This window comes from Prionailurus bengalensis, chromosome E3 (assembly GCF_016509475.1).
Source record: "Prionailurus bengalensis isolate Pbe53 chromosome E3, Fcat_Pben_1.1_paternal_pri, whole genome shotgun sequence".
Classification (NCBI taxonomy): domain Eukaryota; kingdom Metazoa; phylum Chordata; class Mammalia; order Carnivora; family Felidae; genus Prionailurus; species Prionailurus bengalensis.
In genome coordinates, this window is record NC_057357.1 from 32,207,061 (window position 1) to 32,234,973 (window position 27,913).

The 27,913-nt window shown below is 52.7% G+C and overlaps 1 protein-coding gene across 2 annotated transcripts; it reads left to right on the plus strand.

Annotated features, from left to right (window-relative positions):
• The first annotated feature begins 444 nt into the window (after window positions 1-444).
• Window positions 445-27,281, plus strand: LITAF (lipopolysaccharide induced TNF factor). Of its 2 annotated transcripts, none has more exons than XM_043560525.1 (4): window positions 445-523; window positions 20,225-20,449; window positions 23,122-23,278; window positions 26,023-27,281. In XM_043560525.1, exons 2-4 carry the CDS (start codon window positions 20,230-20,232, stop codon window positions 26,129-26,131), a joined length of 486 nt encoding a protein of 161 aa, XP_043416460.1. In that variant the 5' UTR covers window positions 445-523; window positions 20,225-20,229; the 3' UTR covers window positions 26,132-27,281. The 2 variants fall into 2 exon arrangements, with proteins under 2 accessions (XP_043416460.1, XP_043416459.1); XM_043560524.1 differs by lacking the exon at window positions 445-523 and adding an exon at window positions 1,180-1,201.
• The last annotated feature ends 632 nt before the right edge of the window (window positions 27,282-27,913 follow it).

The window sequence follows — 27,913 nt, forward strand, 5'->3', positions numbered from 1 at the left end:
TACTGAGAGCAGGGAACCCTGAACCTGGGACTCAGAAGTTGGTGGTCCACCTTGTCTGAGGGTGGGAGGGGTTAGGAATGCCAGAGATGGGGGACCTAGGGGAATGGGGAGAGCAGGATGCGGAAATCAGGAGGGGAGGGGGATCGACGTGCAGGGGCAGAATCCGCAGTGGGGGAAGGGGGACAGGATGGGGAGACTGGGGGCCCCCCCGAGGTCATCGCGAGGAGCCTCGGCAGAACCTAGGGGATCCAGGGAGTGAGCGGGATCGGGGTGCACTCTGGGGATGTTCCGCGGGACGGAAGGGACGGGCAGAACCCGGAGGGGGGCGGACAGCCTCGGGCACGTTCCCGGCCGCACTGGGCGGGGTGGGTCCGCGCGCGGGCTGAAGGGGGAGCCGGAAGCTTGAGCCGCCCCGCCCCCGGCCCCGCCCCCGGCCCCGGCCCGGCCCCGCCCCACCCCGGCCCGGCCGCCCGCCTGCGCGGCTCGCTCAGACCTCCCGGCTCGACTGGCTGCGCGGGCGGTGGTGAGTGTGGCACGGGCGCGGGCGCGGGCGGGGGGCGCGGCGGCCCGGGAGGGAGCGGGGCTCGGCGGCGCGAGCACTGGTCCGGGGCTCGGGAGCAGCCGAGGCCGGGAGACCCGGGGCATCGCACCGGTCGCGGGGCTGGGGGGGCCCCGGCGGGCCTCGGGGGTCGAGGCGGGGTGGAGGGCGTAGGGGACCGGCCGAGATCTGGCGCGCGGGGCCCGCCCGGGGCCGGCTGTCCAGCCTCCCGGCGCTTGTCCCGGCCGTGGGACAGGCCGGGTTCCGTCCCTGCCCCGACGAGTGGGCCCAGCGCCAGCGCTGGGGTCGTCCGAAACAATTTCCGGACGCCGGCCCCGGAAAGTCGGCTTTTAGGGGCAGCGGCATCGGCGCTTTTTGCCTCTGCCACTGTCAGCGCGTGCCTTTGTGGACACCTGGGGCCCGAGGGAGCCCCCGAGAGGCGAAAATCCGGACACAGTGAGAAGGGAGCCTTGGTCCTGGCCAAACCCCTTCCCCGCGGGTTAAGGTGGGCACCCGGTCAGCTCAGGGATGAGCCCCGACAGACCCACCTACTGGCGGTGCCCGATGCGTGCTGGTGGCTCCGGCTGGGGAACTTGTGGCGGAGGTGGACATCACCCCTCTCGACCAAGCTAGGCAGGTGGCCTCCTCCCCTCTGCTCTCCCGGTCAGTATGGATCTGGGCAGTGGTTGGTGTTGGTCAAGGTCAGGGGATGGGGAAATGGGCCCATTCTAGAAAGGCCCAGCATTCCAGGGCTCAGGCCAGTTGGACCTTCACTAGTTTTCTGATCACTTTTGTGCTTCCGATTCGTGGGGCTGATGTCATTACCTGCTGGACTGAGCTTGCTGGTTGGGAAATCCAGTTTCTGGAAGTCAAGGGCCTTCCCTTACCCCATCAGGTTAGACTGTCCCACGAGCCCTCCCCAGGGGGTACAAACCCTGGCCTTGGCCTGGGGGCTGGTGCTGATTCTGGGGCAGCCTGGAAGGCGGGTTGGCCCTGCAGTTTCCCCGGGGGCCCTTTTTAAGCAAGGGCATGGTTTGCATGATTGTATGCTTGACTGCCTCCCTTGCTTGCTTACCTTCCTGTCCCCACCCGCAGCCTTCTAGGGTGGTTCTTTTAAAGTAGGACTAACCTGGATTCCATTGTAAAGAGAGGCATGAGCTGGTATCTGGGACTCCACGACCATGTTTGGTTTTCTCATAGTTGGATCAGACTCTGGAGAGCAGGTGACCTGTTCTACCTGCATGAAGTAACACCCATGCTGTACTTGGCTTACCGCTCAGCCAGCCTTTGTGTGGGATCAAAAAGTGCACCAGCCTCTCTAAGAAACATTAATTGTAGATCAACTAGAGAGAGGCCCGTCTTCTCTCTTTCCTGTTACTTTAAGGCATTAATAATAGATGCTTTTGTTCACATTTGAAAAAGTATCCTTGTAATGTTTTTGCGGATTATGTGACTGGGTGATTGATCTGAAACAGGATCAATTTCTTAGGTCTCTAAAATACTAGATACTTTGGTGAGTATACCTCCCTTTACTTCTTCAGTCTCTTTTATGGGCTGGTTGTGAAGAAACAAAGTGCCGCCCTTGCCCTTTAAAGGACTTGGAAGAAATGGCTCTTGGTCCTGAAGGATTTACGCTGTGGGTTAAAAGTGGAAACACATGCAGGTGAAAAAGTCAGTGCTCTCTAATGCCTGGAAGGAGCTTGAGGGGAGTGGAAAGGAGGGAGGTGTGAGCAAGAGGCGAATAGCCACTGTGGGTTTAGTAGCAAAGCCAAGGCCTGAGCATATGTGGACACGTCGGGGGACATGTGGAAGCAGCAGAAGGATCTCAGCAAAGTTTCAGAGGAGGCACAGACAAGACGAGGGTTGGGTCGGAAAAGGGGAACCACTGGGAGGGAAGGAGCCAGAAGGCATTTCCGGCCTAAGTTAATTTTCAAGGAGCTAAGCAGCACATCCTCTTGCTGTTAATTAACCACAATGCCACTGTGAGAATGGGCTGGTGCCCATCTGGGACTTAAAATTCTGCTGCCAACCATGAATCAACCTGGAGCTCCAGTGATGGTTTGGAAGAAAGGAGATTCATGAGAGGGAGTCCTAGAGTCCGGGCACTGCAACTTGTGTTGTATTTGTTTTTGCTTTTATTGCAATGAAAACAGCCCAGTGGGTGAGGGGGTCCGTCTCATCAGGCAAAGAGACCCCCTTTACTCTGCATTTCTCTAGTGCGGACGTGTTTATGGTGTCCTTGGTGCCCATTTGGCCTGCCATAGTCTGTTCTGAGCTCGACGGGTGTTTGCTTAACCTTAAAATTGTTACTTGAGCTCCAAGTGGTACTTTCCTGGGTCCACACAATGTCTTATTATTCGAATCTTTGTATTCTGGGCCGCCGTGATAACACTCCCTTGGCTAATGTAGTCGTCCCTGCATGCAAGTTATTTCAGTAGAAGAACTGTGTGTGATTTCACAGGCTCTAAGATACAGACAGAGGGGCGCCTGGCTGGCTCAGCCGGTGGAGCCTGCGACTCTTGATCTCGGAGTTGTGAGTTCGAGGCCCGTGTTGGGTGTAGAGATTACTTAAAAATAAAATCTTAAAAAAAAAAAGACAGAGACAGAAGAAAGGAAATATAGAGGGTATCTGCTTGGTGGTTCCCTGCTTCCCTGTAGTGGGTGGGAAATTAATTCACCAGGATCCTAAAGGCTCAAGGCACTGTGTTCTTTATGTCTTCCTTCCTTATAGGCGTTAACTTTCGAGAAAGGAACAGCCAAAGAATTTCAGCTGCTTAGTTCAGGGAACTTTAGAATTGTCAGTGTTCCTGGAATAAATTTAAGAGCTTATCATTCACTTTTGCCTTAACCTTGAGTGCAGGGAGGTTATTTGTAGAGGATGCAGTGGTATTTCTGAAAGTTATGTAAAAAATAACAATATTGCAGAAAGTGTGGAAGTTAAAGAAGATCGGGGACGATCTCAGCCTGTGAACCAAACAGCTAGCCTCAGTTTACCTTGTTGCACGGCTTGGTCTGTTATCATGGAGACTGTTTTTTGTGTTGTTTTTTCTGAAGCTGTAATCAGGGTCTGTTACAATTTTGTATCCCGATGCAGTCGTGTTTGTGTTCTCGTGCCGTTTCATCAAAACTCATCATTCCTGTGGAAACTTGGGGATGTGGTTTCACCAGGAATCCAGAGGGAAGTTCCCCTCTCCCGATTGCGGGGGTGGGGGGGCGGGGAGGGAGGAGAAGCCCACCTCCCCAGTGGAAGGATTTTTCCATCCCGCGAATCACCGTAATTTGTACTTATGCCATATTTGAACCTGGCCTTCAGATTGTAGTAACTTTATCTTTGATTTGTGGGACGCGTCCCCCTGTAGAAACAGACTGAGTCCAGATGATGGCAGTTGAAAATATTTCTCTGACATCTTGCCTATGAGCCTGAATTTGTTTGAGGTCACATAGCCTAAGAACTGTCGTACAGGGTTCTCGCTTCGTCTTCCGAAGAAGGCAGGAGATCGCGTTTTCTCCTTTTGTCGAAATTCCTCCCCTGTGGTAATTTAGAGTTTAGGAAGTCCCGTCCGCCTTGGACATTTTTTCCGGAACCGTAGGCAGGTTAAATTCCGTTCTAACAAAACTGGCCTTTTGCAGAATCTGTGTATTTTCAAGACTGCTACCTAGTCTCAGTTTAAGAATTTGGAGCACTATTCGATTCACTACATGTACGAGTCCGGTAGTTCCTTAGCGTTTTTATAATCAGGTTTCACTTAATGTTTGCATTCTTGTTAGAGAACATGTTTCTCCAGAGATCGCAAAAGACCCGATTTTTGGCCTTGCCAGCTGGCTCTCCACCTGTGTACCAACAGGGGCTGTTTTCTTAGATGTCCGTCCTGACATGAGTGCCCCCCGCTTTTATTTTTTGGCTTAAGGAATTCCCCCCCCCCCCCCGCCCCCATCCTTTCAGTGTTGCAAATATTCCAATCGGAGCTGGTCTCTGGGTTCCTTTTCTGGGGCTGGACGGTGGGGACAGGCTGTAGAATTGAATAATCGTCCTTTTCTCTCCTTGAAAGAACTGATTTTAGAAGGAGGATTCGGTTGGTGATTAAAAAAAAAAAAACCCAAACTGCTTTATCTTCTCCCTGAAGGCCTTGCCCTTTTCCGTGTTGATCTGATGTATTTTTAGAAGAGTTTATCACCCACATGTGTTTAAAACCGCTTTGTGAGAGTTTGGAAATCTGATGTTTTAAGGGAGGGGTACAGATGTGTGGCCACGCGTCCTTGTACATCCAGCTGAGGGGTTTTGGAGAGTCCCCAAACCTCGGGGTCTGGACATTTGCTTACATTTGGGCATCTCTCTCTCTCTCTCTCTACCTCCCTCCCTCTGTCTTTTCTCTTTCCTCCTTTTGCCTGCTTGCTTGCTTGCTTGCTTTCTTTCTTTCTTTCTTTCTTTCTTTCTTTCTTTCTTTCTTTCTTTCTTTCCTCCTCTCCCTCTCCCTCTCCCTCTCCCTCCCCCCTCCCCCTCCTTCCCTCCCTCCCTCCCTCTCTCTCCCTTCCTTCCTTCCTTCCTTTCTTCCCTTCCCTTCCCTTCCCTTCCCTTCCCTTCCCTTCCCTTCCCTCCTCTCTCCCTCTCCCTCTCTTCTCTCCCACCCCCTTCCTTTCTTCTTTTTTTTTTTCTTTTCTTCTCTTTCTCTTTCTTTCCTTTCTCCTCCCCATTTAGAAATGTTAGAAACCCTGGTCACAGAAACCAGCTCCCACGTAATGTTTTGCATTTCACCAAAATACACTTTAAAAAATTAGTCTTTTTTTTTTTTAATTTTTTAATGTTTATTTACTTTTGACAGAGAGACACAGAGCAAGAGTGGGGGAGGGGCAGAGAGAGAGGGAGACAGAATCCGAAGCAGGCTCCAGGCTCTGAGCTGTCAGCACAGCACCACGCGGGACTCGAACTCAGGGACCGTGAGATCATGACCTGAGCCGAAGCGGGACGCTCAACCGACTGAGCCACCCAGGCGCCCCCCAAAATTACTTTCTTTAAAAAAAAAAAACACACAGAACCCTTTTTTAAAAAAAAAACTTGTTTTTTAAAATTTGAATTGAATGCCTTTGGGCAAGGCCTGCCTGCCCCAGTTCACCCTATGGTTCAGTTTTAGGCTTATAGGAGAGTTCTAGTTAGTATAGGGGGTTCCCCGGGGACCCCTCGCCTGGTTTCCCCCATTGTTTACAATGTCCTTTGTCATCCCCACAGTACCTCTGTCAAACCAAGGAAATGACGTTGGTGCTTCACCATTAACAAAACTCCAGACTCTGTTTGGAGTTCACCAGTTTTCCCACTGACATTCTCTTTCTCTCCCGAGGTCCCATCCCTGGGACCCCATGCCTTTTATTCCCTTTTCCATCATCCTCTGGTCATACGGTGCCTCAGTCTTGTTTCTCTGACTTCTTGAGGCGTACCCATCAGGGATTTTGTAGAATTTCCCTCAGATTGGGTTTGTCTGGGGTTTTTCTTCTGGTCACACTGGGGTTAGTGGGGAAGAATTGGCATGGATGTGTCTCATGACCTCAGGGGGTCCTAATAACGTGAACCTTCACCACTAGACTGAGGTGGTGGTTGCCAGGTTTTTCCATTGCAAAATTCCTGTCTTTGTCTGGTGGACTATCCCCTAAAAGCGAGATACAAAATGCAGCCCACACCCAGGAGGGGGATGGAGGGACTAAGCTCCACCCCCTGGAGGGAGGGGCGTCTGCACACACTATTTGGAATTCTTCTGGAAGGAAGATTTGTCTTTTCTTCTGTATTGAAAAAAATGCACACTTCTAAAGAGCTTGCACAATAGACTTGGCTTTTGTACGTGGAGTATACATACTGTTCTGTGCATGTAAAATCTCCCTTCTACGAGGACGCAGTGTGGGCATCGCCTTCCCAAAACCCTGTGGGCACCCCGGAGAAATGTAGCACCCAGCCCTTGCCCTGGAGGGGTGCAATGTGGTCCAGTTAGGGAGACGCAGTCTAACTTGCAGACCGGAAGCAATTAGGACGCTGAAGGAGGGCATATGTCGCAGAGGGCTGGATTGTATGGGATGGGCCGGGGGAGCGGTGGGGGGGGGGGGGCAAGGACTTAAGAGAGCTCAGTGGGGAACGTTTCCCATCCTCTTCTCACCTTAAGTCTTCTTGCTAAAGGCAAGGCGGATATTTCCCTTAACTTTCAAAGACGGGACAGTTATAATCCCCGCTCCCCACGGTCAACTGGAATATAGCCAGAGTTGAGGAAATAAGCAAATAGGAGACTCCCGAGTAACACAGATATTTATCATCAAGACAGACGCCCAAGCGTGTTTACCTTACTCCTAGGAGGCACCTGAGAAGGTAGTAACTCTTTCTTCCTCTGCACAGAGTTCTTACCCAGTGGGTGCTGGTTTCCCAGGTTCCAGGCTTTGGCACAGCAGGGGTGGGGGGGGGGATGGGAGCTGCCAGCAGCCCCAGGCTGGGCCTTCCACAGTGTGGGATAGCGCGGAACCTCCGCCTGCCGACCCAGGTATGTCTTTCTTACTTTTTGCAGACTTTAAGGAAGCAGAGAGAAACGCAGAATCGATGTTAGAAAATGGTTCAGATACTCTTGGGGGAGGGATGCTGAAAGAAGGCAGCAGCACCGGAAGTTACGAGGCTGGAGTTTTCCTTGCCTGCGGACAGGATTTGGGGAGAGGGACGCCCCCTTGGCCTGTCTGATGCTGTCTGTGCTGATGGGCCGCCGCTGCCCGCGTGGCTTCTGCTGGGGCTGGTTTCTCTTCGTGTTCTAAGTTTTGAGGCTTATTTTTAGAGACTAACTCTCGTTGGCAGGAGTTGAATACTTTTAGGGGGTTTTCTAGTTGCTCTTGGGCTGCTGGTTCATTAAGCAGAACCCTTACGTGTGGGGTCCCTCCCTGGAAGGTCCAGCCTGGTGCCCACCTCGCCTGGGCCCGGCTTTTTGGTGGGAAGGGCCCCGTGACCGGACCCCACGCTCCTGGCCAAGCGCTGCTCGCCTCCCCCTGGGACACAAGTCTATGTCCGCTTCTGCATGTCTAACCATGCTGTTCCCCACCCCCTGGCCTGCCCTCGCCTGTGTCCCCGAGACCCGCCACTTGCCTTAGAATCTGGACTCAGTTTCCCCTTTGGGTCCGCTCCCCTGTCTCCCTTATGTTGCTTAACTTTGCCTCCTCAAAGGGATTCCTTAAGGCTGGTGAGGGAGGGCCCATTCTCCCTGGTCTGATATAAACCATCAGGCTTCAGAACTGGGTCAGAGCACAAAATTCAAAGAGAAGAACTTTATTCTGATAAATAGGAGATTGTTGTATGGCTTTGGGGATGATATAGTGAAAACAGCAGTTTATACATTTTTCTCACGAAATAGAGGTAATCAGAAGCTTTAATCACTCTGCAAACACTCAGGGAGGGGCTAAGGCCAGGTGCCCGCCAGCAACCTGAGACAGTTGGCGGGACAAAGGGCTGTGATGACATCATTTCGCCCACGGGTGGGAGGACCCAGGAGGCTGGCCTGGGGAGGACAGATTCGGGTTTGCCGAGGCTCTTTCTCCCCCACTAAAAAAAAAAAAAAAAAAAAAAAAAAAAAAAGGTTTTATTTTAAATTAAATTACTTAATTATAACATATTATAATTAATAAACATATTAAATGATGTCTGCTTAATAAGTTACAATTTACTGCGTTGACTTTTTTCTTGATTTGGTTTTTGATCATGCAGTATTGCTATAGCAGGCTCAGTACACAGAAGATCAGCAAAGGTATAGGCGAAGGATTGTCCTTCCCACAGTCCACCTCCCTCCCCTGCTCACAGCCACTTTACCAGTTTCTTTCTTTTTTTTTTATTTTTAAAATACTTATTTATTTTTGAAAGAGATTGCGTGCAAGCGGAGGAGGGGCAAAGAGAGAGGGAGACACAGGATTGGAAGCAGGCTCCAGGCTCTGAGCCATCAGCACAGAGCCCGACACGGGGCTGGAACTCTTGAACTCTTGAACCTCGAGATCGTGACCTGAGCCGAAGTCAGCCGCTCAACCAACTGAACCACCCAGGCGCCCCTTAGAGTTTCTTATATGTCCTTTCGGAGACATTTTATGCACGTTATACAAGGAGATATATATATATATCCTTCTTCCGTGTACCCAAATGATGGTCTGTTTGGACTTTCTTTAATGTAGTGATCTATCCAAGAGATGCATTTCCACACATAAAACTCTTGCTTGTTCTGTTTTGATGGTTGCTGTACTGTTGTTCTCTTGTGCGGTTGGCCCATCACCGATGTGCACCGTCTCCTGCTGATGGAGAGTTAGGTGGTTTCTAGCCACGTTGCAGTGAATGCCCCTGTGGGCTAATCATTTGTCTCTTCGCCCACGCGTGAGACATCTCTCCCCTACATGCCTAGAGGAGGAACTGTTGGGTCGAAGCGTTCGTGCATGTTACAGTTTGATAGGTGCCTCCGTTGCACATTTACAGAAAAAGTTGCAAAGTGTTCAGGAGTTGCATACACCCCGTTCAGTTCCCCCCGTTGTAAGATGGACATCGCACGGCATCAGGGTGTATTTGTCACGAGTAAGAAACTGACACTGGTGTGCCTTACTCTTAGCCAACTCCAGACTATTTGAATTCAGAGGAGGAACTTTCTTCTGCTGGATTCTGTTCCGGGATCCAGTCCAGGATCCTGCATTGTATTTAGTTGTTAGGTCTCATTCTCTGGTCTGTGACAGTTTCTCGGACTTATTTTCTGCGACCTTGAGGCAGTTTGTGAAGGAGTACTGTCCTGGTCCTCTGTCGAAAGTCTGGGTTTGTCTGATGTTTTCTCCTGATGAGCCTGGGTCAAGGGTCTGGGGGAGGAAGACCACAGAACTGACGGGCACTTGTCACCCCATCCTGCCAGCAGGCGCGTGATGTCCACAGGACTTCTCACCGATACTAGGCTTGACTGTCTGTCTCTGCCCCATTTTAACTGCATCTCCTGGAGCGAGATGAGCATCTTTTCGTGTGTGAATACCGCCAGGGGAGTTGTCCAGGGTGGGTGGGCCAGGATCAGCTTGAAGGGTATGGGGTTGAGGAGTGGGTGTAGACCCAAGTCCCTGGGGATCTTCTGGGGGACGGCTGGTGGGGAAAGAGCAGCCCCTGAAGGAGACAGAGGTGCAGGCCTCGGCCAAATGAGGAAAGCCCTCCACCCTGGGAAGAGGAGGACAGGAAGTGGGAAGTGGGCTCAGTGGGGTTGTGGCTGAGGGAGGAGTGAGGCCGGGGCAGGAGGGTGGAGAGGAGGCGGGGGCTGTACCTGGGCACTTAGAAGAGAAGCAGGGGGACGGAGGGTCCGAGCACCCAGGCAAAGGGAAGAGAGGTGTTCATTTTGACATGTTGATAAGGAAAGATTTGAGGGGAGAGCAGAGTCCCTGGGGAGATGGCCGGGCATGCAGACGCCAGGGTGGCCACACTCAGAGGGTTAAATGAAGTTGAGCCAGAGAAGGCCTCCTTCGGAACTGAGGGCAGGCGGACCGACGCCTGGGAGTTCGGATGGGAGGTTCAGGGAGTCAGGTCAGCCGGGGGAGGGGGGTGGTCAGAGGTGCAGGGGGCCCCCACTGTGGGAAGGAGGGGAGTCCCCTCGAGAATCCACAGGTGGGGAATATGGGCTGCCCAGCTGGGAGGTGGGTGTATTCATTTCCTATGGCCGCTGTAACAAAGTACCCTAAGCCGGGGGGGGGGAGGGGGGTGCTGAAAGAACACAAATCCATTATCTGCCAGCTCTGGAGATCAGAAGTCCAAAATGGATGTCACTGGGTTAAAATCAAGGTGTAGTGTTCCCTCTGGAGGCTCTAGGGGACACTCCATGCTTGCCTTTCCCAGCTTCCAGAGACACCTGCGTTTCTTGGCTCGTGGCAGATCCCACCTGCCTTTAAATTCCATCATCTGAATTTTCTTCGGGGCTTTTACGTTCCCCTCTCCATGCCGCACGCACCTGCTTACATCATTCCGAGTCAGCAAGCCGGGCCGCAGTCCGTGCCGTTCCTAGTGACCCGCGGGAGATGGCTGGTGCCTCCCCACTCTTGTGAATGACCTGGGGGGTACATGCAGGCGTTTCTGGAAACTGTGTGATGGTATCTTGGGCGCGAGGCCCACTGCACCGTCTCTGAGCTCGGTGGTCACGGCCTCAGATTCTCCACCAGGTCAGTTCCTGGTTGGAGTCTGCGGTGAAGCCTGTTATGTCCTGTACTCTTGCGCCACGAGACCTCTGACGTCGGGCATCGTCTCTCTGTCCTCCTCCCCTGCTTCTGGACCTGCCTGTTGGTCCTCTCAGCAGAAAGGGATGGGGGTGGGAAGGGCAAATGACCCGAGACTCCTTCAGCCCCTCATCTGCCAAGAGTGCCCGTCCCTTCGGTCCTCCCTGGTTATAAACGAGCCCCGAGGAGGGAGGTGCCAGCCAAGGTGTGACTTGTCCTGTCCCCACGCGTCCCCTTTCCTGTCCCCTTTCCTGTCCCCACACGTCAGCACCAGTTGCTGACATTTATGGTCTCTTGGGGGTACAGGATGGAGCCTCTGAGTTTTCTTGACACCATGAAAAAAAGAGAGATGGTCATTTCTGGAGAGTTGATGAGTCATCATCCGGTTACCCCGTAGTGAGCATGGAGTGACAGGTGTTTCTGAGTGGGGGGTGGTGGCAGTGCGGAGCCTGCTCACGAGTCCTCCAGATGTCGGACGGGTGCTACAGTCACAGGACGAACCCCTCCCTCCCTTCCGTAACCCCAGCCAGAACCAGGAGTGGGCGTTGGCACAAACCAGGGGCACCTTCGCAGAGCAGGTCAGCCCTGACCTTCATCAGTGGCATCAGCTTCCATCAAGGAATAGGAATGAGCCCGGCTTGACGTTCAGAGACCGTGGCTTCTTTTTTTTCCTCTCTGATTCAATCTTGTTTGTGTCTGCCTGCCTCCACACTTCCTTTGCCACCCACATCTTGACTCGATCTCCTGCCTTGACATCCCCGGGGTGCCCCGTTGAGAAACACCACCCTCCCCAGGAATCCTGGAGGAAATGAAGGGTTTCAGACCCAGTCAAGTGATTCCAATTCTAGGGTGTGTTTAGTGCCACTTTGGCCAAAGCCTCATGTTAACCTTGAGCTGAACCAGGAGACCATCTGTTACCGAAGCTTGTCATTAGATAAGCATCTTCCTGCAAAAAACGTCCTCAGCTTCCGGGTGGAGGTGTTAGGATAAGACCCTCAGTGATGTCTGCTTCCAAATGTTGATGCCGGGATGGGATCTTATTTACCCTTTTTCCTGGATGGGTCTTATTTTCTCTCCCCATTTGTTGTTGAAGTGTCAGGATGACCAGCTTGTCCTGTGCTCCCCGTGTGAGCACCAGAATCCCGTATCCAGAGGAACCCCTCCATCTCAGGCGCACTGGGGTGGAGGGTCACCCCGCAGAGCACCCGTGACCTTGTGAGCCTAGTTCTAGATGCTAGGATGCAGATTTGAAGGCATTTCAGTGCTTGCCCTTACAAGGCCCACAGACTGATCAGGAAGAGAGACCAGTAAAGAGAAGTGCTCTGTGACAAATAGAGCAGAGTGCTTCTGTGTCCCCCATTGTTCTGCGTGCTTTTCACAAGTGGATTCATTCAGGGGCACCTGGGTGGCTCGGTCGGTTGAACGTCCGACTTCGGCTCAGGTGTTGATATCAGAGGTCATGAGTTCGAGCCCCATGTCTGGCTCTGTGCTGACCGCTCAGAACCGGGAGCCTGCTTCGGATTCTGTGTCTCCCCGCCTCTCTCTGCCCCTCCCCCACTCATTCTCTTGTCTCTCCCGGTCTCAAAAATAAATAAACATTAAAAAAAAATTTTTTTTTAAGTGGATTCATTTAATCTTCCCAAGAGCCTTAAGAAACTACCAGTGTCCCCATTTTATGGATGGGATCAATGAGGCACTAAAGTCATGCCCTGAGGCATGCCATTTGGCCAGAGGCAGTCCGGCTATAGACCCTGCACCCTTGATTTCCGCACTGTGTAGGTCTAATTCTCCCCTCGGAAGGCCAGAGATCGCTTCTTGGGGGAGGTGATGCACAAGCTGGGATGTGACAGATGAGAGGAATTTGCAGCCCATCGGGAAGGAAGGAAACCGAGGGCAGTGGAAAGAGCATGCCCAGAGCATGTCGGGGGATATCTAAGCGAGGCTGCAGACGCATAAAAATGTGCAGGGGCGCCTGGGTGGCTCAGTCGGTTGAGTGTCTGACTTTGGCTCAGGTCATGATCTCCCAGTTCATGAGTTCAAGCCCCGCATGGGGCTCTGTGCTGACAGCGTGGAGCCTGCCTCAGATCCTCTGTATCCCCGCCTCTGCCCTTCCCCCCACCCATTAACAGTCACCCCTGTTTCCTCCCAGCACCCTCCTTCCAGCTCCTGGCCTGCCCTGACTTTCTGGGTCCGGATATACCTGTTCTGGGCGTTTCATGTCAATGGACTCCTACCCTACGTGGTCTTTGCGCCTGGCTTTCCCCCCTACCCCGCGGCATCGTGTTGTCGAGATTCACCTGGCGATCTCTTGGGGCCAACTTTGCGGTGGGAAGGCCCGTCTGCCGGTCGTCTCCAGACTTCCCGGGGTCAGCCCTTACCCTTGGATTTGAGGATGCCGCGCAGACCGCGGCCGGGCTCAGCTCCGGCAACACCGAATGCGCGGCTCTGCGGGAACAGAGCGAAGAGGACCTGAAGGCCCGAAGTGGGTCCCACCAGGGTGTTCCAGAGAGTTCTGAGCCCGGTCAGGCCTAACGTTTTAGGAGCAGGAGGTCTCTCTGGGTTTGTTCCCGTGTCCCGAGGCTTCAGGACCGGTTCATTATCAGCTCAGGATGTGAGGATCGCTGGGCTCGGCGGGCCTGGCTTCTCTCCAGGATGCTGAGGGCCTTTTCCTTCTCTTTCAGCAGAGCAGGTATTAAAGAGCCGGGGCTGAGCTGCTCTGAGACTCCTCGGGGAAGGGGCCTTTGCCTTTCCCCGAGCGGGTGTGGAGGCAGCTGGCCGACCCGGCCCGGCCCTGTGAGGTCCCGTACATAGGAAGCTGCAGAACAACACTATCTTGGGGAGGTTCTGACCTCTTCCCATCACAAGAAGGAAGAGCTTCCTGGAGATCTGCCTTTGGCCGATATTAAGGTCCTCAACCCCGCCCCTCCATCCTTATTAAAGAAGCAGATCGCTTTGCACGGCAAAGTCGCCAGTGACAAAACGAGTTGGAATCCATAATAGGCAGGCCTTTTGTCGCCTCGTCCTGAGTGTGTGGTGCGAGCGTCTGCAGAAAATGCATCTTTTTACACGTGTGAGGGAGGCAGAGCGTTCAAATAATGTCGCCCCCCTGTTTTTCTTTCCACGTGTCATTTGGGGGTCAGGTGTGCAAAACAAGGCTGCTGATTGTGTCTGTGTCTCCCTGGGAGGTGTTGGGTGAGGTCAGAAGTATTCCAGGGTCTAGGGGCGTCTGGGGGGGCTCAGTCGGTTGAGCGTCCGACTTCAGATCAGGTCATGATCTGGTGTGTGAGTTCGAGCCCCACATCAGGCTCTGTGCCTGCAGCTCAGAGCCTGGAGCCTGCTTCGGATTCTGTGTCTCCCTCTGTCTCTACCCGTCTTCCGCGATTGCTGTGTCTCTCTCTCTCTCTGTCAAAAATAAACAATAATAATAATAATAATAATAATAATAAAGAAGTCCTCCGCAGTCTGATGGATGGGTGCAGGTTCAAACCATAGTCCGATGCACTCTGTCTGTGTGACTTTGGACAAGCAGCTTCGCCTCTGTGGGCCCCAGTTTATTTCGTGTGTGAGTTGGGATGACAACAGTAATTCCTGAGTCAGCGGGACCACGTGGGGTGGCGAGTAAGGGTGTGAATTACGGAGGCGGCTGCAGTACCGAGAGCCCCTTATAGTTCCCGTTACAGTTCATCGGTTCATCGTAATGCTATAGTTCATCGTAATGCGGTGCTGGGTGAATGCGAATTCACATCTTAGTGTGAACCTGGGGTGGGGGGGTGGGGAGTAGGTGACAGACAGCAGGTTCTGCTCAGACCAGGACCTCTGGGTTCAGAGATTCCCAAATAGGGTTCAAACAGCCTGGTTATCTGGTACCCTTAGCATCATTCACTTGCTGGCTGGGGGAGAATCCTGCAGGTTCAAGACCCCAGTGCCCGAGGGAGTGGGCGCCAGCCAGTCCAATCCTGGTTGGCCCCTTTAGGCAGAGGGGAGGGCTCCCTGGGCTGATCACTTTCCCTCTGCCCACCTCCCTTGGTTGTGACTCACCAGATGAAACCATAAGAGGCTGGGCATAATACGGACCTCAGGGACCCCAGGACTCAGTCAGTAAAAGGTTAAAATTCGTTCAGACAGTTGCATTCATGACAGCAAGGAGAGGGGAAACACATTTTGGGACTACTGAATGAATAAATGTCAGTGGTTTGGAAAACTCATTGGCCCCCAAATACCTCATTGCCCACCTCTCTCTCCCTTTCTCAGTGGGGACTTAGGGGAGTGAAAATTGGTTTGGGGGGTGGGGGAGAGGTTAAAAAAAAAGTCTTAGTACGGTGCTGTGTGGCCCTCCAAAACTCAACCCTATCCAACGAAATCTTATGTCTTAGTATTTAATTTCTCTTGTTAGGTAGAAATTAAATTATATTTAAATTCATTAATTAAATTTAAATGTAATTTAATTTTTTCCTTGGGGGTGATGAGGGGGTTAGGCAGCTATAATGGAAACAAGATTGAGAACTCATGTTCTAAACCAGGGTTTGATGAATGAGCTACTCCCGGACTCATTCCCGTAAGCCCAGGAATAAGTATCCGTTATATACCCCTCCCTGCCCATTTAAGAGAGAATCTCTCATTGAGGAAATCCGTTGAGACTGCGAACAAGGGGAATTTTCAGCTAGGGACCCCAAAAGTCCAAGTGGCACATTTACAGGTGATAAAGTGGGGGCTGGGATGGTGCAGCCAGTCACGGGCCAATTTCTAGGTTCAAGTCCAGGCCTTTTTGTGTTAGAAATGCCTCTGTGTGCATCAGACACGCGTCCTTTTCCTTTTCTGTGACCCGTGGCCACACTGGGCTGCGTGACATTGGGCCCCAGTGCAGTATGGAAACGCAGGGCCCCGCTTCCCAAAGTCTTCAGAATTTCAAGTTGGGGACAGCAGAGGATCGGGCTGAGCACGGGTGCCACACTCCGATGACATTTTCTGGTGACATTTTCCGGGTCTGAACAATGGGTTTGGAATGCCTTTGTGGATTTAAAGTCGCTGATGACGGAGCCCTTCTGAGGTGGGGAAAACAGAGCTCCCCAGCCCCGAGCATTTCCTGGATGCGTGGAAGGTGATGGAAGGTGATGGAAGGTGATGGAAGGTGATGGAAGGTGATGGAAGGTGATGGAAGGTGATGGAAGGTGGTGGAAGGTGGTGGAAGGTGGATGGAGAATTGCCTTCAACGTGTCCTTTTCAATGGGCGGTCAAGAAAAGCCACTCTCAGGGGCCTAATCACAAAGTTAAACAAGTGGGGAGCGAGGGAGGAGACCCTCTCGTCTTTTCCTTTATTCCCTCCCCCGCCCAGGCTCCCGGTAACGATGGCAACCTGGGATCCGCAGCCGCCTCCCTGGCCTCCCTGGCCGCCAAAGGGATTCTCAAGGCTGTGCTTTTATGTGGCAGCACTGTGGCTTTGCTCTTCTGTGAACCTCAGAGATGCCTTCCTGTGGGTCCCAGGGGGAGGAGTGCCGGAGTCAGATATGACTGTGGTAGCACCTCAGCACGTAGGGGGCCTTACTTACCTGGAGGGACGAAGGGTTCTCTGGTGACCGTGCAGTGCGTATGTGTGTGTGTGGTCTGTCTGTGTATCTGTCTTGTAGGTCTGTGTGTGTGTGTGTGTGTGTGTGTGTGTGTGTACGTGTGTGTTGGAGTGAGAGAAGGCTGGCTGCCTTTTCAGAGTTTCACGTTGTGGGGTGAGGACCAGGAGGCGGAGGCCGGTTGAGCAGAGCTTGCGGGAGGGGCGACTGGGCGGGCCTGCTGCCCCCCACCCCCACCCCTGGGGGGGGGGGAACCAAATTACAAAGAAACGGGGGAATGTGGGGAGAAAAAGAAAAAGAAATAGGACTGAAGTGGCATTTCCTGGCCTGGGGCCTGGGGAGGGGAGGCCCTGGAATTTATTTAGAAAGCCTTCAAACCAGCTGGCTATGTTTTTGGATGGTTTTTTTTTTTTTTCCCCACTATTCTAGCCTGTTCTTGTATGTTTTCACGATTATAAGTGTTTATCATGTGGCTGTTTGACACAAAGTCAGTGTTCCCAAGAGACACTGTCCCGAAGTTCAGAAACTAGGATGTGGCCACCAGACCCACGATGCCTGGACAATTAAGCCGCCCAGCCTTGATTTCCAGAAGCGTTTTCTAGAAGCGCAGGCCCTTCTTCCTTCCTTTAGGGGAAAGAAGGCCCCCCCAACACCCCCACGTTCACCCTTGACCACACAGTTTCTGGCTGCCTTTTGTCACTTTGGGAGGAAGGGGCAGTGGTTTTGAAGCGGAGGGATTTGGCCTTCCGAGTTGAGTCATTGTTTCCCGGCCGTTTGACCCAAACCTTTTCTGCACAATTTAGGGCCCCCCAAGGCCCCCCCAGACCATAGTTTTCCCTCCCAGAGCAGCTCCCTTGCAGCCGGAGTGCTCGGTGCTATTTTAGGCTCTCTCTACAACCTGTGTTTTCAGCTCTTGTGGTTTTCTTCTATGACTCAGTTTTTAGAATAAACTGTGGAGGCAGCTCGGGGTCTGCCTTTGCTGAGACGCGAAGGGACAGCGAGTCCTTGACCTTCAGCGAGGTCGGGAATTTCTCCAGAGCGCGCCCCCAGCCTCAGTCCCCTGGAGCCCATGCCAGTCCTGGAGCAGCTGCCGGCTGATCCTGGGGCTGATGTTTGTGTTCTGTCTCCCTTCTTCCTTCTGCTTTTCTGTTTCCCTGTGTCAGAGGAAACTGACAACATACTGTGACCACTTTTCACAAGGTTCCCATTTTTAAACCCTGGACCTGTTTTCACAGATGCCCCTGCCTTCCTGACTAGCTGTCCCCCCCCTGCCCCCCCCCCACCAATAGACTTGAATGTAGCCGCCACCCACCGTCCCCTCCACCCACATGTAGGGGCCTTCCACGGTTTGTTTCTTGCTTCTGTTACACACCAGCTTCAGTGACACTTCCTAGGGTTGGACCACTCCTCTATAACCTTCCATGGCTCCCCGTGTTCCATAGTCCTGCCGTCCTGGAGAAGCAGAAAGTGAGCCACATAGATAGTTGAAAATTTTTCGGCTGTTACATCTAAAAACGTGCAAAGACACAGGTGAAATGACTTGCAAGGACACATTTTACTTGACTCCACCTAGCTAAAATATTGTTATTTCAACATAACTGTCCGTTTGAAAAATTAGGAATGAGATATTTCACGTCAGTGTTTTAAAATTTTTTGAAATCCAGGGTGTGTTTTATGTTGACATCATATCCTAAGTTGGATGCTAATATTTTGTCAAAAATGTTTGATCTAGATTCGGAGCTCCTTAAATTTGCTGTAGATAAAGTCGATTCACATAGCCGAGGGGTCCTTCGGAAAGGTGGAAGAGCTTCCATAAGTTTTCCAATAATTGCATTGCGTATTAGATGTTTTTTTTTTTTAAGTTTATTTACTTATTTTGAGACAGACAGCATGTGTGGGAGGGGCAGAGAGAGAGAGAGAGAGAGAGAGAGAAGGAGAGAGGGAACCCCAAGCAGTTTCCACACTGTCACTGCAAGGAGCTCGAACCCATGAAACCATGAGATCATGACCTGAGCCGAAATCAAGAGCTGGACGCCTAACCGACTGAGCCACCCAGGTGCTCCTGCCTATTAGATTCTAAATTTAAATCGCTTAAACTTGAAATGCAATTTAAAAATTCAGCTCCCAGGTCACACCAGCCACATTCTGAGAGTCCAGCAGCTGGGGCGGGGGGGGGGGGGGGGGTGGTACGTGGGGAGCTGCTGGATGGCCATATTGGACAACCCAGATGGAGAACATTTCCATTCTTCCAGAGGGTTCCATCGGGCAGACATCTACAGTTAAGCCCCAACACCTCCATAGGACTTTCAAATTTTCAACAATCCGGCCCCAACCTGTCTAGCTTTATTCACTGACTTTGTTTTACACGGATTCACTTTCCCTTGCCTCTGTCTCTGCTTTGGAACCCCCTCCCCTCTCTTCCCCCAGAGAAATGTCCTCTTTTGGTCGCAGCTCAAAGGCTGAGCTTCCTCGAGGAGTCTCCCCTTCTCCCCGCGGCAGAGTTAATTGCTGCTTCTGCTTCCCACGGGTTCTAGAAGACAAGGCAGAGTGCAGGGGATCTCGTGCACACCGCCCCCCAGCCCATTTCCCCATTTCTCCTGAGACAGGTTTCAATGGATCTTCTAAGGCTGCCTTAGCCCTGCCCCTTTAGAAAAACAGAGCCACACAAAAGGCGGCACTGTGTCCTTCTCCAGCTGCCCTGGGGCCGCTGAGCACGGGGCTTCAGACAGGAATGCACTCTGGGTACAGGCCACGTAATTCTAGGCGGGCATCAGCTCTGCGAGGTGGCGGCGGGGGTGGGGGCACCCTTTCTTTGCCCTCACAAAAGGAAATATGTGCCTGGCTTCTCTGATTACTCCTTTCTCAAAATGGGAGCCGTGTGTTTGTGTGTGTGTGTGTGTGTGTGTGTGTGTGTTTACTTTTTAAAAACCGTAACAGGGCCCCTGCGTGGCTCAGTCGGTTAAGCGTTCCACTCTTGATTTCAGCTCAGGTCATGATCTCACTCACGGTTTTGTGAGTTCGAGCCCCGTGTGGGGCTCTGCATGCTGCCCGCACACCGAACCTGCTTGGGATTCTTTCTCTCCCTTTCTCTCTCTCTCTCTCTGCCCCTCCCCTGCTCTCTCTCGCTCCCTCTGTCTCTCTCAAAATAAATAAACTGAAAAAGAGAAACCTGTAACTTACCAACAGACAAGCACACACACCTTAATTGTATCGCTTGGATTTTCACATAGTGTTCATACCACATGATCACCCCCCAGAATGAAGAACAAGACCAGCCCCTTAGAAGACTCCCCCCACCCGACCCACCCCTTCCAGCCTCCACCCCCCCTCACCCCTGCAGGATTCATGGCTTTCCTGACTTCTGGCCCCTGTGACTCCTCTCGCCTGCTTCTGAACGGTATTAAAATGGTATCACACGGTGTGCATTTCTGGCTTCCTTCACGCAGACACTCCATTGGTGATAGGTTGTGGTTGAGTTTGAACGCCTGGGTCTTTTCTGGCTCCTGAAACCCCATCCGTAAAAACCACAGTGGGTAAAAAAAGAAGGCGCTAGATGTGAAAGGCGGGCCACCGCTGGGCAGGAGTTTGAAGGGTGAAGAAAAAAGCTCCGACTCCATTTGGGGGTGATGTGTGCTTGGAGTTTTCTAGGTGCTAATGATTTGGCGTGGTGATTTTTTTCCCCTTTTAGCCTTATTTGGGGAATCCCTCGTTCAGGTGATAGTTCTTGGGTCGTGGAGGGACGTTAATTAACTCCCTTTCTGGCTTTTGGACGCGGCTGGACACAAGCCATTTCCTCATTTTCTGTCTGGTAGGGATTGGAAGATTCGGGTGGAAGGGGGTGGGGGAGAGAGAGAGAGGGAGAGGTGTCACTCACATTTCTGATCTGGTGTCTTCTGTTTTGCTTTAGATAACATGTCTGTTCCGGGATCCTATCAGGCGGCCGCGGGGCCTTCCTCAGTGCCGTCCGCACCCCCGTCCTATGAAGAGACAGTGGCGGTTAACAGTTACTTCCCCGTGCCTCCTGCACCTGTGCCAGGGCCGACCACGGGGCTGGTGACGGGCCCAGACGGGAAGGGCATGAACCCCCCCGCGTACTACACCCAGCCAGTGCCCGTCCCCAACGCCAACGCAAGTACGTGCCGCCTCCCGCGCCCCCTCCCCTCTCCTTGGCCCTCCGCCCTGGCTTTGGGGACTCTGCAGGAATCAGGGGAGCCACCGGAGTCCCTCGGCCTGAGTCTAAGTGAAACGCTGGTCAGTCCGCCTCTACCCCCTGTCCTGGAATTTTCCATCTAGTCCTCTGGGTTCCACATCTGTGGGGCTCCTGTCATTTCCCTGATAAAGTACCGTTTATGAACTTTCCCACGTCCGCCACAAACCAGTCCTTTGGCACTGACCACAGAGGCACATGGCAATCCCAGGGAAAGTGGGGTGGGGGGGTGGGGGGTTTGCTTGTAAGGGTCCCCTCCCTGCCCGCTGAGGCTCAAACCTCTGCCCCGAGGCCGGGGCTGGAGTAGGAGAGGGAGCAGAAAGACAGGAGTTAGGAACCGGTGAGCTGACCCTGTCCCAGCCCGCCAGCCCGGCCCGCCTGGCTTCCCGGCCTTCCAGCAATTTCTTCATGGCCTTGCCCTCTGGGCCTTCCTGCTGCCCAGGTGCGCCCAGGCACACAGCTGATTCAGTATCGCAAGCCACTCGGGAGGAGATCACCAGCTCGGAGAAAGGGCTGTGAGTCAGACTGCCTGGGCTCACCCGATGGCCTCGGGCCTCAGTTTCCCCGCCTGTAAAACTGGGCTCATCAAGTGCCTACATCAGTGGTTGTTAAGATAAAAATAAAATTCTATGAGTAATCATTTGATAAAAGGGAGCCAGTGTTGACGTGCTCGAGCAACTTTGACCCCTTCAGCTGGAAGAGAGCGAGGTGACTTTAGACAGTTTCACATCACGCTCTGATCAATAATTCATTCTTGCACCAAGTTAAAAAAAAGATTTTTAACACAGCTCACATGTGAGCGTTAGCAGATGCTTACATACTCCTTTTCTGGAAGGAGAGGCTTTCTGGGACTTTCGAGGAGTATTAGGCTCTGTGAGCTTGGACGACAGTTAATTTCCCCTCCTGCCTGGATTACAGAAATGGCGTTCCAGCTGGAACAGAAGGTAGTCACTTTGAGAGGAATATGAGCTTGCACAGCTTTGCCAAAAACCAAAACCATTTTGAGTGCTAAGGCCTTCACGATTTATGTCACTCGAGGCTCACCTCTGGTGACTGTGAACGCCTGTACGTGTTCTTTACATAGTTTCCTCGTTTTAGCATGAGTTTACGTACTTGGGCCACGGGCACCTCGATTCCCTGGACTTGCCCCAGAGTCTGGGCCGGCGTTCCCAGCCCAGCGATGAGGCGGGAAACTCCTGCCTTATCGCTGGCCGTTGGACTTCGTCAGGAGCCCCGTGTGAAAAGACGAAACTATTTATCGAGGGTTCACCGCGCCCGTGACACGGCGTGGGGTTCCTTACCCCCTTCCCCCCCGCCCCCCCTTATCTCACGTAACCCTGGCAACAACCGTTACTTCATGTTTTCAGATAAAAGCGTTGCTGAGATACGATTCCCGTACCGTAAAGCTCGCTTTTTTTAAAGTGTACAGAACTCAGGGGTTTCAGTAAAGTCACAGACTTGTGCGACCCTCAGCGCTAATTCCAGAACATTTCCAGAAAGAAAGCCCGTACCGTGAGCCGTCCCTCCCCGTCCCCCAGCCCCTGGCAACCACTAATCCGGGGATGAAGAAAATTGAGGCGAAACCCCAGCGTATCACTGTTTCTGGAATTAACCATCCGCAGACCACCTTCGTAGAGCTACTTAGGGAGCTTAAAGAGCCTTTTGGGGACCCTGCCCCAGTCTTGCTGAATCAGCCTGTGTTGGGCAAGGTGGGAAGTGCCGGGGGGTGGGCAGCAAGCTTGCTACATGTTTCCAAGTTTGAAAGCTCGGTCGGGGCTGAGCCGCAAACGGCTGCAGGAACTTCTCCCCACCCCCCCTGTGTGGGGGTGAGGGGGGTTGAGAGCCTGTCGCAGGATGATGCTGGAAAGACGCCACATGTTGTAAAACACACGTAATGTACAATTCGTCATCGTAAAGCGCTTCTCAGCGTGAGGTTGAGTGGCGTTAAGCACGTTCACGTTCTCACGAGGCGTCACCGCCGTCCCTTTCTGGAACTTTGAAACCTCACAAAACTTGAAACCCTAAACTTGCCGAACAGCAGCTTCGCGTGCCCTTCCCCCACCCCTGTCCCAGGGCCATGGCCTTCCACCGTGAAGTGGATGGTTCTAGGTGCCTCGTCCATGAGAAATCACGCGGTATTTGTCCCGTGGCTGGTTGATTTCACTCCGTGTGATGGCTTTAAAGTTCATCCGTGTTCTAGTGCGGGTCGGAATGTCCTTTTTTTCCTGTTTTTTTTTTTTTTTTAATTTTTCATTTATTTTTGAGAGAGAGAGAGAGAGAGGGTGAGTTGAGGAGGGGCAGAGAGAGAGAGAGAGAGAGAGAGAGAGAGAATCCCAAGCAGCAGCACAGAGCCTGACACGGGGCTCGCACTCACAAAACCATGAGATCATGACCTGAACCCTCAAGCAAGAGTCGGCTGCCTGACCGACTGCGCCACCCAGGCGCCCCAGGATGTCGCTCGAAGGCCGAGTGAGGCTCTACTGCCTGGAGAGGTCCCTTCGTGCTTATCCACTTGCTCACTGGGGACGCTCGGGTGGCTCCCGTGTCCAAGCCAGTGGCCCCCCGCGTTCACCGGTCGCCCGTTCCTGTTCCCTCAGTTGCTGTGCAGACCGTCTACGTGCAGCAGCCAGTGTCCTTTTTCGACCGTCCAGTCCAGATGTGCTGTCCTTCGTGCAACAAGATGATCGTGACCCAGCTGTCCTATAACGCCGGTGCCCTCACCTGGCTCTCCTGCGGGAGCTTGTGCCTGCTGGGGTAAGTCCGGCGTGCTCAGCCCCCAGGCTCTCCCCCGGGGGTCCACCGCAGGAGGGTCAGCGGCACCCCTGCCCTCCACACCCCCTCCCCCGACAGAAGTCGTCCCCAGTGGGGGACCACCGCTCTCCAGCACATCACAGCTGGAAACTGCTGTCCCATCTGCCACGTCTGGCCCACCTGCTCACACCCCTCCCGGGCAGACACAGCAGCCCCCTGCGTCTGGGCGGGGTGATACCCTTAGACATTTCTTTTTCTTTTCTTTTTTTTGTTTTAACGTTTATTTATTTTGAGAGAGACTGAGACAGAGCGGGAGGGTAGGGGAGGGGCAGAGAGAGGGAGACACAGAATCCAAAGCAGGCTGTCAGCACAGAGCCCGACGCGGGGCTTGAACTCGCAAACCGCGAGATCACGACCTGGGCCCAAGTCGGACGCTTAACCGACTGACTGCGCCGCCCAGGCGCCCCCAGAAAGGGAACTTCTGATGAGTGTCAGACTCTGCTGATCTTAGCTTTCAGATTGGGGCAGCTTTTCTGTCCCTCCCTCCTTTTCTGATTACATGCAGGGTTGTAGGGTTGTGGGGTCAAGTCCTGCCTCAGTACTGTGTGCCTGTGGGCGAGTGACTTCACCTCTCTGCTCCGTTTCCCTCTTCTGAAAACTGGAGGTGATAACGTTCCCCGCCCCTGCCCCCAGGGGTTGTTGGGGATAGAATAAGTGAATGTGTGCATCCAGCAGCTTGGAGCTGTGTCTCTGTGCGTAAGACCCTGGCGAGGGTGGTGAGGGTTAGCTCGAAGGCACTGGCTGACCTTATTTGAACTTGGGTAACCTTAGACCATAGGGGGAATTTTTTTTCATAAGATTATTTCCTCACCAGGCGGTATCCTGTTTCTGCTTTGTGTAAGCCAATGTCTTCCTGTAAATTGTTGATTTTTTTTTTATTGAATGATAATTGACAGACATTATTAGATCAGTTTCAGGCATACAAGATAGTGATTCAGTGTTTTCATATATTATGAAATGATCACCACGGTAGGTCTAGTTCCCGACCATCTGTCACCGACCAAAGTGATTACAATAATGTCGATTACGCTGCCTGTCCTGTGCATTGTGAAATGCCGATTTTTAACTACATTTGGGCAAACATTGCCTGTGGGGGTGTTTTCTGTTACCAACCAGCTCTCCAACCCCAGCTGTGATTCAATTCAGTTCTGACACTTGAGTACCTGCAGTTAGCACAGACCCCACAGCTTAAGGTCCCAGTCCCATAGACTGCGCCCCAGTAGAGATGCGAGTCACAAATCTCGGGCCATCCATCCTTCTGACCCCGACCAGCTATAAATGGGGTGTCCCACTCTCCCTTCAGATTTGATAATTTGCTAGAACTCACAGAACTATTTGCTGTTGGCTCACAGAACTCAGGAAGGCACTGTACTTAACATTTACCAGTTTGTCATGAAGGGTACATACAAATGAACAGCAGGTACGTGCAGAGATACCTAGAGTGAGGTCCAGAAGGGTCCCGGGTGCAGGAGCCGCTGTCCCCGTGGAGTTGGGGGGTGCACCACTCCCCTGGCCCATGGATGTGTTCAATCCGGAAGCTCTCCAAATAGATTGTTCAAGGGTTTTTACAGCCCCAGCCCCTACCTATCCCCTCCTGAGTTCTAACATAGGAAGCCCAGCAGCCCCATCCTGAGGCAGGAACCCTGCCCTGGTCGCCTTGTTAGCAGAAAAGCAGGTGTGACTGAAAGGGGATTGTTTTGCATGACAGAGGCACTCCGGTCACTCCGGAAATTCCTAGAGTTTTGGAGCTCCTTGCCAGGAACTGGGGACAAAGACCAACTGTAGTTCTTATTATCCCACAGGCTATCTGAAGGTCCTGCCTGTGTGCACTGATAACAGATGACGTAGGTTAAGAGCTGTTCTTTGGGGGATTCTGATTGGTTGCAGCCTCTCCATATGGAAGAGTGATCAGTCTAGACAGGGGTCAGCAGACTTTAGCCTTGGGGCCGAATCCAGCCCGTTTTAAGTTCTAGTGGGACAAATACCACCCCCCCCCCCATTTGTTTACAGATTGTATCTATGGCTGTTTTCAGGCCATGATGGCAGGAAGGCCCAAAATATGTGCTGTCGGGCCCTTTACAAAACAAGTTTGCTGGCCCCAGTCTGAGATTTTGAAAGATGCCCAGATGAGCCAGGATTTGAAGATACACCCAGGACAGTCTGTCTGAGATAGCAGCCTTGGCGTTGGTTGGTGTATTAGTGCCCTGGGGCCGCCATTGCCAACAACCACAAACCCGTTGGCTTAAAACAATAAAAACGTGTCCTCTCACAATTTTGGCGGCCGGAGGTTCAACAGCAAGTGTTGTGCTCCCTCTGAGGACTCTCAGGGCAGAATCCTTCCTTGTCCGGTGGCCCAGGTGGCCCTCGGCTCCTGGCCGCACGACGTCGGTCTCTGCCTGCGTCTTCACCCTGTCCCTCTCCGCGTCTCTGTGTCCCTCTCCTCTGTCTTCTTGCAAGGACGTCGGTCATTGAGTTTAGGGAGCCCACCTTGATAATCGGGGATGATCCCATTTTGAGATCATCAATGACACCTGCGAAGGCCCTTGTTCCGAGGAAGGTGACAGCCGTAGGTTCTGGGGGGGTTAGGACGTCGACGGATCCACCTCCCCTCCCCCACCGCCCCGTCCCGAACCGAAACCCTGACGGAGGATGGCATGCTCCGCGTGTGGCTCTTTGCGTTCTTCCAGGTGCGTGGCAGGCTGCTGCTTCATTCCCTTCTGCGTGGACGCCCTACAGGACGTGGACCACTACTGCCCCAACTGCAAAGCTCTCCTGGGGACCTACAAGCGCTTGTAGGACTCGGCCAGACTCGGAGGGAGCCGCGCGCCGCAGGAAGTGCTCTCCGACTCCTACCCAGTCCCGCCCCTAGTGGGGGTTCCACTTTGCCGGCCTCGTCTCCCCAGGGGCTTCACCTTCGTGTCTTCTTTTGGGGGCAAAAAAATACATCGCCAACGCACCCCACCTCCAGAACCCCAGACGTTGCTGCTTGGCGTCGTGCACAGGACACGCAAAGACGTTCACCTTGAGTGCTGGTTCAAGGGCCTCCCGCCTACCGTGACCCCAAGTCACCCCATCCAACCGTGACCGTTGCCCCGTCCAAGTATCTTCTGGTGATTGGCCGGTGGCCGGCTGCCTCGGGGCCCTTTTCTTGCCTCGGGGGCCTTTCCGGGGGACAGTCTCAAACCGAGAAGCCGCACGTTGCCTTATTTTTTGAGACCGTTCTGGCCCAGATACCGAATACGGCTGACCCAGCCTTTTGAGTGCTTGCCTTCAGGCTCATCTGTGTCCCCCCCCCCCACTGCCCCCCTTGTGGGCGACAAAAAATCTTGCCTTATAAACTAAGGGCTTGGCTCTCAGAGTCTGTAACGGCGGGCTTTTCATTAGCACACCGATTCACTTTAATTTCTTCATTCCTTCTTAAGTGCAAGGAAGACCTACTCACACCCACCAGACACACATCCGTGAAATGGGGTCCCCAGTGGTTAGAAAGGCCAAGGAAGAGCAGTTTGAGCACATCCCGGTACCACGGTGCTGGAGAGCTTGGGGACCTGACTGTTGCAAGGGAATCTAAATTCTGATTTTATTTTTCAGAGATACAGTTTGTTGTAGGACGTCGGAAGACATGATTTCTGGGACTCAGTTGGCAAACCAGAGTTCTCGGTTGGCTGTTGTGTCATCTTCGAAATCAAGATAAAGCTGGGGTCCGGCTTTCAAGAGTCCCCGTTTTGATACTGAATATGCACAGGGCGTGCATGTGAATGATATGTAGAAATCAAGCCTAGGGCTTGAACAAAAATCTGTATATTGGCTGAAAATCCTAGCTGTAACCATTGATTCAGCTTATACATTGGATGTTCTGAAAGTAATTATTTTTGCAACGATTTATGGGTACTACATAGTACTTTGGTGTTATCTGCTTTTACAAAATAAAGTCTTTGGTTTACTCATTGAACTATTTGTCCATTCTTAACGGTGTAAAGAAAGGTCTCGTGTTGCGTTTCCAGCCGTTGCCACAAAGAACCTTTATTTGGTCCCTAACGGTAGAAAAATCCTTCATGATAAACAAACGTCAGGCTTGCTGAATATCCCTCCACTTCAGGACGACCAGGGCGGAGCTGGGCGCATTGGTAGTGAGTCAGAATTGAATGTTAGGCTGTTGGAACTCACTAGGCATCATCTCTGGCAGGAAACCATAGCTTTCAGGTTTTAATGAAATGCACAGAAGAGAGCTGTCCTCATTCATTCTCCAAACAACACTTGCTTTGTTCATTGACCAGGGTGGTTGTGAGTTGCGAGAAAAGAGGGGCATTGTAACTCGCCAGGAATATGAATGTCCTCCCCCCTTGTCCTACCTGGTCACAGAGCCTCGTTTCGGAAGGCACGGGAAATGACAGCATCTCGGCGTGGCTTATGTTGTCGTTTAAACCCTAACCTAAACGGTCCTGAAAAATCGCCACCGACCTCCTCTCGATCGCATGGTCTCATTGGGCAAGATGGGGGCCGGGCGGATGGTGGTACAGAACTGGTCTCAAGCTGGGATTAATTACATATGCAGGGTCCACAAGACAAGAGCCCTGT